Raw genomic sequence first — 12,726 nt, forward strand, 5'->3', positions numbered from 1 at the left:
GGCGTGGGCTCGGCGGCGACGGCGGCGATGGAGACGAAATGTGCGGAGCCTCACGCCTTCGCACCGGAGCCCAACTGGCCCCTCTCTCACAGCGCCTCACACGCCATCTGCGAGCCTGTCTCTGTCATCTGGGGCCGGGCAGCCCTGCCAGCGTTTAGCATGGGATGTGTAAGCCACGCTCTACGCGTTGCTAGCTCCGCGTACCATAGCTTTATTTGATCCTTGTTTTTACAGACCTCGGCACGTTCGACAGTTCATGTCCTCCTCTCTTGTCGCTGGAGAGAGAGAGAGAGAGAGAGAGAGACCTCAACATTTGAACATAAGGGGACTATTAGTCATAAGCCCTACAGTTGAATCTTAACAGTGTAAGCAGTTGTACTCCTTTTCTAAACCAAAACCCTTTCATTGAGATACTGACAGCATTTGGTGGAAACCAGTTATGTCACACTTTGTACAGTAGGGATTTCACCTGATATGGTATCTTTGTGCTCTATGCTCTGGCATTTGTTAAGTGTTTCCTTATTAAATTTTCAGGGTTGATGACAAAAGGAAGTGGGTCAGTAATATCTTGTCTGATGAAATTGCTTCGTGGTTGTAGGCAATAGTAATTCATTTACTGCCTCTCCTTAAGAAAATGTGAAACAAAAACCTGCTTCCATGTGTGGTTGCGTTAGTAGAAACAGTCTTGTTCAGGTTTGAGGAGAAATATGTTATTCTAGTGATATTAAATCTGTGTGTGTGTACCCCCTGACCTTTCAAAATGAATTCACTTCTCATTGGGAGAATTTTGTATTTCAGGTTAAAAAAAACAAAAGAACAACAAAAAAAAAACTTTTTTAACATGAAATTGTTGTGAAGCCAGTTCTTTTTTTCTCTTTGGGAAATGAAAAACAGTAAGTTCCTCTCAAAGTACTCGCTTGTGGTTTCTGCTTTTCAGACTACTCTGAAACTGCTGATACTTGACTATCATTACCTCTGAAGGAGGAATTTCTCTTGCTTCATCAGACTTTCACCATGAGCGTCTCTGTACTAATGCTTTAAAACCTTTCACTTCCTTAATCAGGCACAGAGTTGAGATGATTATGATTTGTTAACAAATAGGCCAAAAGCTAGCTTTTATCACTGCACGTTCACTTTCTGTGTGGGTGGGTGTGTGTGTGTGTGTGTGTGTGTGTGTGTGTGTGGGTGTGTGCCTGTCTCTGTGTGTCTCCGTCTGTCTGTGTCTGTGTCGTTGTGTACGAGTGTGTGTGGGTGGTGAAAACAGTGAATTTGTATACTAACAAAATGGCAGAGACAGAGGAAATGATCTGCACTGCAGTTTCCGGTACTGAGCGCTCTGTGAGGGTTGTTTTGATGTGGGATCACAAGCACAAGATCATAAATTGTACCACCTTCAGAATTGTGTCCTGTCCTTTCATGTTCTGCGCTGGTGACTTACCTTAGAGAAGTAGAGCTTCATTTTTAATTATCTTATTTTTTCCCCAGAGGGAAGAAAGCTGCTACTCAGCCAGCCCCACCAGAGGCTTCTTCACGAGGGGTCCGGGTGGGCGGCCCCCCAGCCCTCGCTCCGCCCCCGTCAGGCCCAAATCCATCCCCAGCTCCTCCCCCAAAACCATCTTCCCCTACCCCGTCCAGCAGGAGTCCTCTCCCAAGTCCCCCCACCGCATGAGCTTCAGCGGGATCTTCCGCACCTCCTCCAAGGACTCCACCTCCTCCAGCACCCCCTCCTCCTCACCCTCCCCCATTGGCATCAAACTGTTCTCTCGCACCAGGAAAGGTAAGAGGGCGTCGGAGGCAGAGAGGCTGCTGGGTACGTCCAGCATCACAACACGCTAGCGCTTCGGCCTGCAGCGCATGCTGGTTTCCCCAGCGACTCGCGCAGCTGACATTCTTTACATGCGATGGGTTTATTCAGCTGGATGATTTAAGAAACAATTCAGGCTAGGCCCGTTGCCCGGGACGACAAGGGCAGGGCCGCAGCTCGGAGTTGAAGGCTTACCCTTTGGTAAGTCCAGTTCCCTGGCTGCTATGGCACACTGCCTCCCACATCTGGGGCTGGCGGATGGCGCCGGCCAATCAGGTTCCAGATTGAGCGCGTGACCGCCCCGCCGTGCCGGTCCTCGGGCTGTCGGCTCTGCTGCGATTGGTTCCATCTCGGTTTGAATCGATGTCTGTGCGAGCGTTGGGCAGCGCGCGGCGCGCCGGCTGCAGTTCTCGCTGATTGGCCAGCAGCTCCTCGTGGCTTCCAGCGCTGGAACCAGCCGAGGGCAGGGTGCCTCCCCGTCACCGCGTGGGAAACGGGGGCGACCCCCGGCCGTGCGGAAGAAACGCAGGTTTGCGCCGGCAGTCAAGTGGCTGCAGACCACAGCGGCAAAGCTGCGTTTCCTGTGAAAGAAAAGACAACAACCGAGTGGGCTGCAAACACACCTTTTTACAGCTTGGACTGGGAGAGACACAGAGAGAGACCAAGAGAGAGACAGAGAGAGACCAAGAGAGAGAGACACAGAGAGAGAGACCAAGATAGAGACCAAGAGATAGACAGAGAGAGACCAAGAGAGAGAGAGACAGAGAGAGAGACCAAGAGAGAGAGACACAGAGAGAGAGACCAAGAGAGAGAGACACAGAAAGAGACCAAGAGAGAGAGAGGCATAGAGAGAGAGACCGAGAGAGAGAAACTCAGAGAGAGACCAAGAGAGAGAGACACAGAGAGAGAGAGAGAGCAATAGATACAGAGACACAGAGATAGACACAGAGAGATGCTTTCACCATAAAGTCACACGTCAGCTTTAGCTTGTACCATGTGCTGAGCTTTCCGGAAGGAAGGGTCAAAATATACCCTGCTGTTTAGTCTGAGCCGTGCCCACTTTTATCTCACACACCCACGCAAACGCTTCCCTTTCTCTCTGCAACAAAACAAACTTGTGCGAAAAGAACACGGCCTGACTTGTGGCTCGGAGTTTTAAGCGGCGTCTGATTTTGTGCCTTTGAGTGCTGCTTTTGTAGCGTCAGCTGCTTTGAAGTGCGCTGAAGTGGAATGCGTGCCGGTGTCATTGCTCTTTCCGTTTATCCCAAATGCAGGTTCGCTGAGATTAGCGGAGGGGACCGATGTGCCATTTTTCCTTGCCTGTGTATTGGCGAGGCTAAGAAACCAGCTCAGTCAGTCTGCACTGACTATGATCCACTGGGATAATGGTCGCGGCAGCAGAGTAAACAGAAATGGACCAGATAACATTAACATTGAAAAGCCACAATGAACGGTGGGCCAAGGAGTCCTCTCTCCGAGCCATAGGAAAACAAACCAATTTACCCACAAGGATTATGGGTATTTGTTTCCCCCTCCTTCCAGAAGAGCAGCTATTGCGGGTTTTCTGACAGATCCGCTTCCCTCCTCGTTTCCTCTCTTTACGGTTTCAGCAGCTTCCTCCCAAATAAATAATCGGGGTCTTTGTTTCTCCCGCTCGGGCCTCGATGTTTTCCAGAAGGGTCTGGATCCCAGGCGCTGCTTCGCATTACAGTACCGGCTGCGATTGGACATCCAAACCCGCACGCCGCGTATGGGCCCCTTGTTGCTAAGCGTTCGCGGCATATTATGAGTAATCGCGTTCGAGGGAGGTGGTCCTTTTTTTTTTCCTCTGTCATTGTAATTCTCGGGCGCCGGGCTTTTCTTTCTCGGCTGCTTGTCGCTGCATCTGCTCGGCCGGGAGGATTCGTCTCATCAGCTGATTGAGCGAGTCTGATCCCCTACCGGCTGCCACGATCGGGGAGGGGGGGGAGGGGGGGGAGGGGGCTGCCACACAAATCATGCTCGGGCAGCGGGCTGCGATGAGCTGGCCGTCCTGGCCGCGGCCCAGCTGGGTCTGGTGACAGCTCTGCGCCCATCTCTCTCCTCTGGAGCGTTCCCCGCCGCCCTGCCGCGTCGGGTGACTGGCGCGCCGCTCAGCTGCCAGACCGCGGGTTCCCCCGCGCGTGAAAACGCCGGAACGTAAAGGGCAGCTCTCCGCGGCGTCTCTGCCCTTCGCGCTCGTCCCCCGTCAGACGCGGAGGGCGTGGTCGCGATGTTCGGCAGGCGGAGGGTTCCACACCCGAGAATCTTCCGGATGGGGCGCGAACGGCGCCTCGCGGATTAGAACTGAGCAGCGATGAAAGGGAGGCGGGGTCTCTGCGTGGCGCCTCAGATCTCGGAGTGCGGGACTGTGGGAGGTGTCGACTGTTCCCGGCACATCAGTAACTCAAACACCTGCCAGAAATCGGGCTGCTGCCGAGACATTTTTCCTAAAAGGCTCTTTCTGTCAGACCTGGTAAAAGGTTCCTGATGAAGTTCTAAATGGCATTTTTTTCCCCCTAAAATGTGGCCCTTGGGAGGATCCTTCTTCGGCACAGAAGCTTTCTGCCAGTCTTTAAAGCGACCATGACTGCTCTTTGTTTACTGCTTCATGGTGCTTTATGCAGTCAGTGCAGTTAGTCTCAAGGCTGTTTCGCATTTTTGTCTGCTTTTGTTTTTCACTGATGTGGTTGTGCATGCCTTGTGTCTACTGTTCTAGCCTCTCCTCTCAAACAGCCTTCTCACACAGTGTTACTGCCGTTATTGTTCAGAAAATGGCATAGGGGAGGGGGCATAAAGTGCATTAAAATGTTGAATACGACAACAAAATAAACAACAATGCTGTTGCAAAAGGGAAGATGTTTTAAAGAGGTGGGTAGAACAGCAAAGTAGATCATGGTTTCCATGGTTGCAGTCCCCTTGCTTTGCACCGTTACTGGAATATTCCATGGCGTCCATGCCAGGCTGTGGCTATTTCCATTTCCTGTGAAGGCTGGCGTGTGTAACCACGCCAAATGAGTGCAGTTCAGAGGCCGTGGACGCCTGCCACATTTCCTGGGGTTTCACGGTGCTTTCATTCCACACTTCCAGGAAGAAAATGAAAGCTGACATCTCGCTCTGGCTGCACTCCTTCGCTTCTAAGCCACCTAGAGGCGAACAGTACACATAACGGTCTTTCACGTGTGTGTGTGTGTGTGTGTGGGTTCCAAACTGCCACTGGTTTATAGTTATTCTTGTCTACTCTACAGATATTAGCTTAAGCCGGTAGTGTAAAACAAATATGTGAATTGAATTAGGAGGGTTATGGCGATAAGGGATTAAGGAATGGTGATGATAAGAACAGAATGTGTCTGTATTTTTATGTTTGTGAGAGATGTGTGTGTGTGTGTGTGTGTGTGTGTGCGCGCGTGTGTGTGCTCACGTTTGTGTGTGTGTGTGTGCATGCGTGCGTGTGTGAGTCACACACACTGGTCCCTCCTTGTTTTGGAGGCCGGAGCTCTCCTGCTCTCTGTGAGAGTCTGATCTTATTCAGCTACTCACACACAGTCTTTCAGAGCAGGAAAGAGCTGTACTTCCATACAGTGACTGCACGCCTTATGGTCTTTTACAAATGGCTTTTACATTCACATGCAATGGCTTGGAGTTTCACTTAAGCTTCATAATGCAGTGGCCTGCTATGGTTGCCTCTTTCTTTCAGTGACTCAATTCACACTGTCCCTAACTGCAGTGCACATAAAGATGTGAATTCTCCTCTGGATAATGATGAAACCCAAGGATATCTTTGTTCGACGTTTCATAATGTAACATGCATATGTATTAGGTTGTCTTCTTTTTGCTCTTGTGGTTTAGACACCGCGCCTCAGTGGATTTCGTAATGCACTGAATGTTAAAGCGCTTCAAATCTCTTTCTTCTTCATATCCCCTTTTATTCTGTGGTTTATTCTATGGTTTTCATCTCATGTCTGAATTGTGGTTGATTGCTTTGTGCTGTTCTGGGATGAAGGACAGCCCAAGGCTCAGCTGTGCGGCATCGCTCAAGGTTGCCGCCGTTTTGTGCTAGGGGTGGAGACGGAAAATATTCTCTCATGGTCAGCTCGGGACAGAAAGCTCGAGAAGCCAGCCCACTTTCAGAGCGGCAGTTCCTGTGTCTCGCACAGCGCCAACCACATCACCGTCCTGCCGATAATTGCAAACTGTTCTTATAGTAATTCAGGTTTAAGATTTGTGTTCTTCTAGAAAACAATGTGAAACACTCAAAACACATATTTTGTGAATGTCACATGGCTGGAAGCTGAGAATTTCCTGTACAACCTTTTATGTTTTAAGAGGAGGGGGGGTGTTGGAGAGTCATAAAAAAAATCTTGAGAACATTGTTATGTGAGGTGCAAGTTCCATGCCTGCAGTTCAGCAACAACAGGGGGTGCTGTGCCTCAACCATACAGCACAATCTCTCTGGAGCCACACTGCCACCTTCTGGTTGTAAGAGAAAATGCAGAAGAACGACAACCATCTCGGTGCAGAACCAGTTGAAAATAGGCCTATGTCAGGCTGGTTGAAGAACTGTTTGTTTTGCATGGCTTGCTAATGTGGTTCCTGTTTTTATATTTTATGCAAATGAGCTTCATGATGGAGAAATGCTCACAGGCAATATAGTAATCCCACAACCGGGGCGACATAGCTCAGGAGGTAAGAGCGTTTGTCTGGCAGTCGGAGGGTTGCCGGTTCGATCCCCGCCCTGGGCGTGTCGAAGTGTACCTGAGCAAGACACCTAACCCCTAACTGCTCTGGTGAATGCGAGGCATCAATTGTAAAGCGCTTTGGATAAAAGCGCTATATAAATGCAGTCCATTTACCATTACCATTTACAACCAGTGTTTGTGTGTGTGTGGGGGGGGTGGGTGCCCTGCAGTTGTTTTTAAAGCCAGTACCAGTTTGTATTTAGGACACTCGTTTACTTCACAAACTCAGTTTAGCTAGTTTTCTTTTAGTAAATTCTGGACTTGCCAAACTGTTTGTGAAGAAAAATACTTGGTGCTTGTTAGTCAAAGTTAAGTCAAATATCGATTACATATCCACCATTGTGTGTGGCATGCAAAGGTCTCGTGTTGTTTTCCTGTAGAAGAGTGTGGGAATTGCTGTTAGTTTCCTAAGACGGTGTGAGAGAGAAACTCCAGGGGTTGGGTGGAGAGAACTGTGCCAGCTCCTCTGGGTGAGATCTGCTGATGTGACACTTTCACTCAAGGATGGATCTCCGTGGAAACGTCATTATAAGTGCAGGACCCAGAGCGGGCATCGCCAAAGTGATATTTCACTTTTGCAGAGTAGTGACATTTATGATTGCACCTGGAAACTGACTGGATTTTATCCAAGGCGGTTGTGTGTATGTGTGTGCGCGCATGTGTATTTGTGCCTGTGTGTGTGTGTGTGTGTGTGAATGCGTGCATGCATGTGATAGGAAAAATCTCTAACCTACAGTGCCATTTAGAATTATTTTACATTTCTGCAGCAGCACACCCATTTTACATATTTTTTGTTTGTCATTTGATATTAGGTCCTAATAATAGTCAGTCATCAATTAAATGATATTTTATTGCTTTGGGTACTTTTGTGTAATGGCCTCTGTGACACCACAGGTGTGCAAGTAAAGGGGACCATTCATTAAGACTGTTATTTCTTCACCATAAAAGGAAAACCCATTAAGAGCGATGCGGTCAGTATTGTCAGCCATCTAATTGCTTAAAAATGCATGTTAATGGCAGGAAGTGCTCAGGCAGAGTTGGCAGTAAGGAGTGTATTTCCCTCTTAGTGCTTTCCACATCTGTCATAAGGCTAGTATGAACCTGTTCCGATCCAGTTAGATGGAAAATGATAAATCCAAGCAAATATTTTTTTAAATGTGGGATGATACCATAGGCAATACCAAAAGGCCGTCACGAAACCTACTTCCAGTAAAAATGGTCCCTGCAGCGATGTTAGTTAGTGAGGACAGGGAGCAATGAACTTCAGCACAGTCTGTGCCGCTCAGGAATTGGGATATAAGGTCGCGTCCGATTGCTTAAAGGTCACTTTGACCATCTTTTTGGTTTTGTTACCGGAACAGGTGGACTGTGGCAGATCTGCAGCTGTTGTTTATTTGAAATCTCGAACCAGGATCTCTACATTAGGTGCCTACTTAGTAAAGTTGGCATTAAGCATAATGGCTTAAAAAGCTTATGTACAATCCATTTGTGCAGTTGAATATTTACTGAAGCAATTTGGGTTACGCATCTCGCTCGAGGGTACAGCAGCAGTACCCCACTTGGGAATCGAATCTGGGACTTCCGATTTACGAGCCCAGATCCCCTGAGTGCCGGAACTGTGGGGTGAACAGCCACTCACTGGCTCAAGCATAATGAAGGTCACTGCCTGCCTTAAAACAAAAATCTCAGTGCGCTGTGAAAACCATTTCTCAAGGGATTCTGTTCAATTGCTAGGCAGGATCCAAAAGGCTTAGCAGAGGCTGCCGTTTTTAAAGGCATGGTTGACTTTGTGTCATTGTGTCATTAAAAAAATATTATTTCCGTTTCTGTGTGAGATTTCAATAGGCTCATGCATTTTTTATGTTTGAAATATTTGATTGATATTTGAAATACTTGCGGAAGATTCTGATGACCAGCCGGTCTTACAATGTCTGGTGTTGCTGTATTCGGAGTGCTCATAAAGCCAGTCTAAAACCAGAAAGTTAACTTTAAATAACTTCAAGCAGCTTGTCTCAGAGGGTGGCTTTGGGTCCTCATCTATTCTGTTTTCCTGTCACTGCTGCTGTAAGGCCTTTGAGGCCTGAATTTGAGCCAGGCTCCTAATAACCTGCCACAATTAAACGAGGCTTTGAAAGCATTTATCACCCCTCCCTCATTCTGAGGTCATTGGCTAGCTCTGTAAACCAAGCCACATTTTGCAATCAGTACCCTTGCGTCCAGCTCAGTTGCTCCATTAGGTCAGTTAGCAATGCTAACATTAGCACTCGGCACGGCATTGGCATTTTTGTATTTATTGCATAAATAATAATGCTTTCTATTTAAATTTGAGGGAACCCACTTAACGTTACATATTACATTCATTTGGAAGACACTGTTATTCCAGAGCGACCTGCATTGAAGTTTTTTGAGCCGTAATGGCAGACCTGGTAATAACATTCCCGGACCAGTACGTGTACGTGCAATATCATCATTCACTAAATATAAGTTAACTTATACCAAACTAGAACCATAACTATAATTTAGATTTATTTAGCTAATGTCTATATAAAGGCATAAAGCATACCGTTACAAACCTAAATCCTAAAATGCTGTAATTGCATGAGAAGAAAGTGAGTGGTACAGGAGCCAGAATGCGCACTGAAGAGATGCCTAACCGCGTTTTTGTGCGGTGCCCAGAGAGTGTTGAGTGTGGGGGTATTATTGTCTCAAAAATAAACACACCAATGTAATTGATCCACAAATAAATGCAGCGGATAGATAAATAAATGCAGCTTGTGCACAAATAAACGTAACTGATTTATTAATAAATGTAGCCGATCCATGAATAAATGTAGCCGATCCACAGATAAATGCAGCTGGTGCATCACCTGTTGCTTACGTTTATTTGTGTATTTTTGAGACGATCCTCGTAGCTTGATTGGAAATGGAAAAATAGCTACGCCACTGTCCTTCAAAATTCATTTAATGCTGGATATTGTACTGCGTACCGGAGTAATGTCAGCTCTGGAGTTGACTGATATAACGAGTTCCCAAATTTGAAAATTCCCAGTAATTTGAGCTGGAATCTCCAGGACCGGCGTGACCGCCTCCATGCATGCTGACGTTGAGACATGGGATCTTCAGTTAGGTAGCGTCTTGTGAAGGACGTGCATGGTTTACCATAAAAGCACTCACTCGGCTCTTAAAGGCCCTCATTTCTCTTCGCTGTGATGACAGGCGCTGGGTCAGAGTAGTGTTTAGCATTAAATCCTGGTCCGTGTAGCGCCACTGCAGTCTCTCTGTGCTAAGTGGGCCTGACACCTTAATCTGCCCCCCCCCCCAACAACTGGAACACCCCCGCACCCCTTTCATTTTGCATTACAGGCGTGGTATTATGGTGTGGTATTGATTTTGTGTGTGTGTGTGTGCATGCGTGCGTCTGTGTGCGTGTGTGCGTGCGTTTGTATGTCTGTGTTTGAGTCTGTTTGTGTGCCCGTGTGTGTCTCTGTGTTAGGAAAATGTGTGCATGCTTGTGTGTGATTGTGTGTTAGGGGAATGTGTGCATGCTTGTGTGTGCGTGTGCTTGTGTGAGTGCTTGTGTGTGCGTGTGCTTGCGTGTGTGAGTGCACGCGTGTGCATGTGCTTGTGTGTCTGAGCCTCTTGCTCTCTTCCCGGGTTGCCTTGTAAAGTCTTATGGGGAATCTGAGGAGCCTCTTATCAAATGAAACCAGTAGAGAAAGCCAGATTAGACACTGCACTTTCCCTTCAGAGTGTTTCTTTTCATAGATTCACTGCTGGTGCAAGAAGGAAAGGTAATTGAGTACAGCACAAGATGGCCTCCAGTAGCTGTCCCCGTCATCAGATATTAGTCCATATGGTTTATTCTGAAAGTGTATGTGTGTTTGTGTGTGTGTGTACTGTAGGTGTGTGTGCTAGTGTGCTTGTGCGTGCATGCATGAATGCTTCAAGGACTTGTGCACCAATCACCCAGAACCTTTGAGTCCTGCTCGCAGAGACTTGGCTGCCTGGCTGTGATCAAAGCTTTATGGCTGCAGAGAAGTTCATTACCACAGACACACAACTCTGGGTCACTAGCAGCCAATATGAAAAAGACAGGGTCTGTGTGGAGGGAGGGAGGGAGGGAGGGAGTGAGAGAGGGGAAAGAGAGAGGGAAAGGTGGGGCAGAGTTTAGGGTGAGGAGGAGGGATTCGCTGAGCCAATTGCCAGCGGAGTCTATATAGACTTGGTTCCTTTTACAGGCTCTTGCCTCGCGAGCTATTTTAGCGAGACGTCATGTACAGCTGCGCCTGGCAGCGCCCTGCAGGAGTGCCTGCGGTCCCTCTGAGCCCTGTGGCAGCGCTGCGCCGTGCTGAGAGGCTCTGAGAGAGCGTGTCCCTGCCTGCGTGAGGAAGCGCTTGCTTTTCTGGGGGGTGTGAAATTTCCAGCCTGACCCCGGGGGTCCGTCTGTCTGCCGCGGCCGCCCACGCTGCCGCCATCGACGCCGGACTTCTAGAAGATTCTGAGGTCGCAGCCGGCCTGCAGCCGGCGCTTCTTCTCCGCTGACGGTGCCAGGAATCTCCTGACGATCAGCTTTCTGCTCAGGCCTCGCGCTCCAACTGAGGACCGGAGCTCTGGTCATTTGGACTGACCTGATCAACAGAACCTGTGCTCTGGTCGTTTGGACCGACCTGTTCAAGAGAACCTGTGCTCTGGCCGTTTGGACCGAGCTGTTCAAGAGAACCTGTGCCTTGCTCATTGGGACTGACCCGTTCAAGAGAACCTGTGCTCTGGCCGTTTGGACCGAGCTGTTCAAGAGAGCCTGTGCCTTGCTCATTGGGACTGTCCGGCTCTCTAGGACCTGTGCCTTGCTCATTGGGACTGACCCGCTCACACATTCGGGACTGGTTTGATAACACCAGTACATCGCGTGGTCTCGACTGAAGGGCGGGACTCCTCCCGCCATCGTCTCCCACCCCCCCTTCCTCCACGTTTAAGCTGGACATGCTTCTCCCCAGTGCCCCCCCTGAGGCCCGCCGTTCCCCATGAAGCGTTTCGGTAGCCTGCGGAGGACCAAGAAGCGCAAGGAGCAGGACAGACTGATAGTCCGACGGGACACCGCGCCCCACAGCCTGCTCGGTACAGTAAGAGTGATGTCATCAACCCGAGCCCCACGGGCACCGCATCTGGTTATATCGCCTGTCTTTCGATTGTAGGAATCCGTAGGACTGTTTTGCGATGGAATCGACTGCAGTGGCTGATTGTGGTAGCGGAGATGTTTTAAGAAGCGTAGCTTAACTGTCTCAGTGCAGTCGGCTGTGGCAGGCAGCCAGCCAGATGAACAGCTCGATTTTTAATTACTAAAGTGCCTGTGGATAGGTTTAATGGCTGCCCATGACAGTGCAGGCTCTTTCAAGAAATTGTGCACGCTGATGTGGTTCCGACATGGGCATACTGGTAATGCCCAAGACATCACAAGGTGTGATTCCAAACCAAACTCATGCTCACACTGAATATGATAGACTTGTCTGCTTTGGCAGAGAGTTCTCAGAGATATTCTCAGGTAACAGTCACTCCAGGAATACTCTAACACATTAGCTGCTAATATAAATGAGTACAAATAATTCAGAATCTTTTACAACTTTACTGGAGAAAATAATTGTCTTTTTTTAGGTTTTAGCATTTATCAGAATGATGTGCCGTGGATTACTAAAAGAGTGAAGACCACTGCACTACATGTATCTCCTGCACTAATTGTATCTACTTGCTCGAGTAATTGCTCTATGAGTCATTGGTAGGCACAGATGAATCTGTGCAGAGCCTGAGCTCTGATCTTATGGCGCTATTCTTGAGTCTCGTTTTTTCCCCCATCTTTCTGCTGCTCTATTTTTGAGCGGTAAACTTTTCAAAATAGATGGCCTAGAAAGACTTGTGGAAGCAAGCAGCAGATACTGTACCGTGAGGGCAGCGAGCTGAAACCCTCAGACCCGTTCACCTCACAGCTGTCCAATCCCGGCTCGGCTGGGGTCCCGACCCCAAAACCCGCCGGGCGTCTCATTTTGCGTTTTTGCTGTGATATTTGTGCTGTAATTGCTGCCATTGTCTCAGTTTCCTAAGTTTCCCAACTAAATGAACATTTGCATGGATTTTGCACACATGACACCTGGCAATAGATGTCTGTGGCGGAAC

General features: G+C 48.5%; 1 protein-coding gene across 5 annotated transcripts in view; it reads left to right on the forward strand.

The window, feature by feature from the left end:
- LOC118233351 (5'-AMP-activated protein kinase subunit gamma-2-like) overlaps positions 1 to 12,726 on the forward strand; it is a 67,473-nt gene that overhangs the window by 20,709 nt on the left and 34,038 nt on the right. For 3 of the 5 annotated variants that reach the window (XR_004766519.1, XM_035428973.1, XM_035428974.1), the window contains exon 3: positions 1,486 to 1,777. Coding sequence is in view for 4 of the 5 variants with exons in the window: in XM_035428973.1 (XP_035284864.1) it covers positions 1,486 to 1,777 (292 nt within the window). In the remaining variant the exon portion in view is untranslated. Of the gene's footprint in view, positions 1 to 1,485; positions 1,778 to 11,371; positions 11,677 to 12,726 lie in introns of those variants that run through there. The other 2 variants (XM_035428977.1, XM_035428975.1) reach the window with 2 other exon arrangements.

The sequence above is a fragment of the Anguilla anguilla genome, chromosome 8 (genome assembly GCF_013347855.1).
Source record: "Anguilla anguilla isolate fAngAng1 chromosome 8, fAngAng1.pri, whole genome shotgun sequence".
Lineage (NCBI taxonomy): Eukaryota > Metazoa > Chordata > Actinopteri > Anguilliformes > Anguillidae > Anguilla > Anguilla anguilla.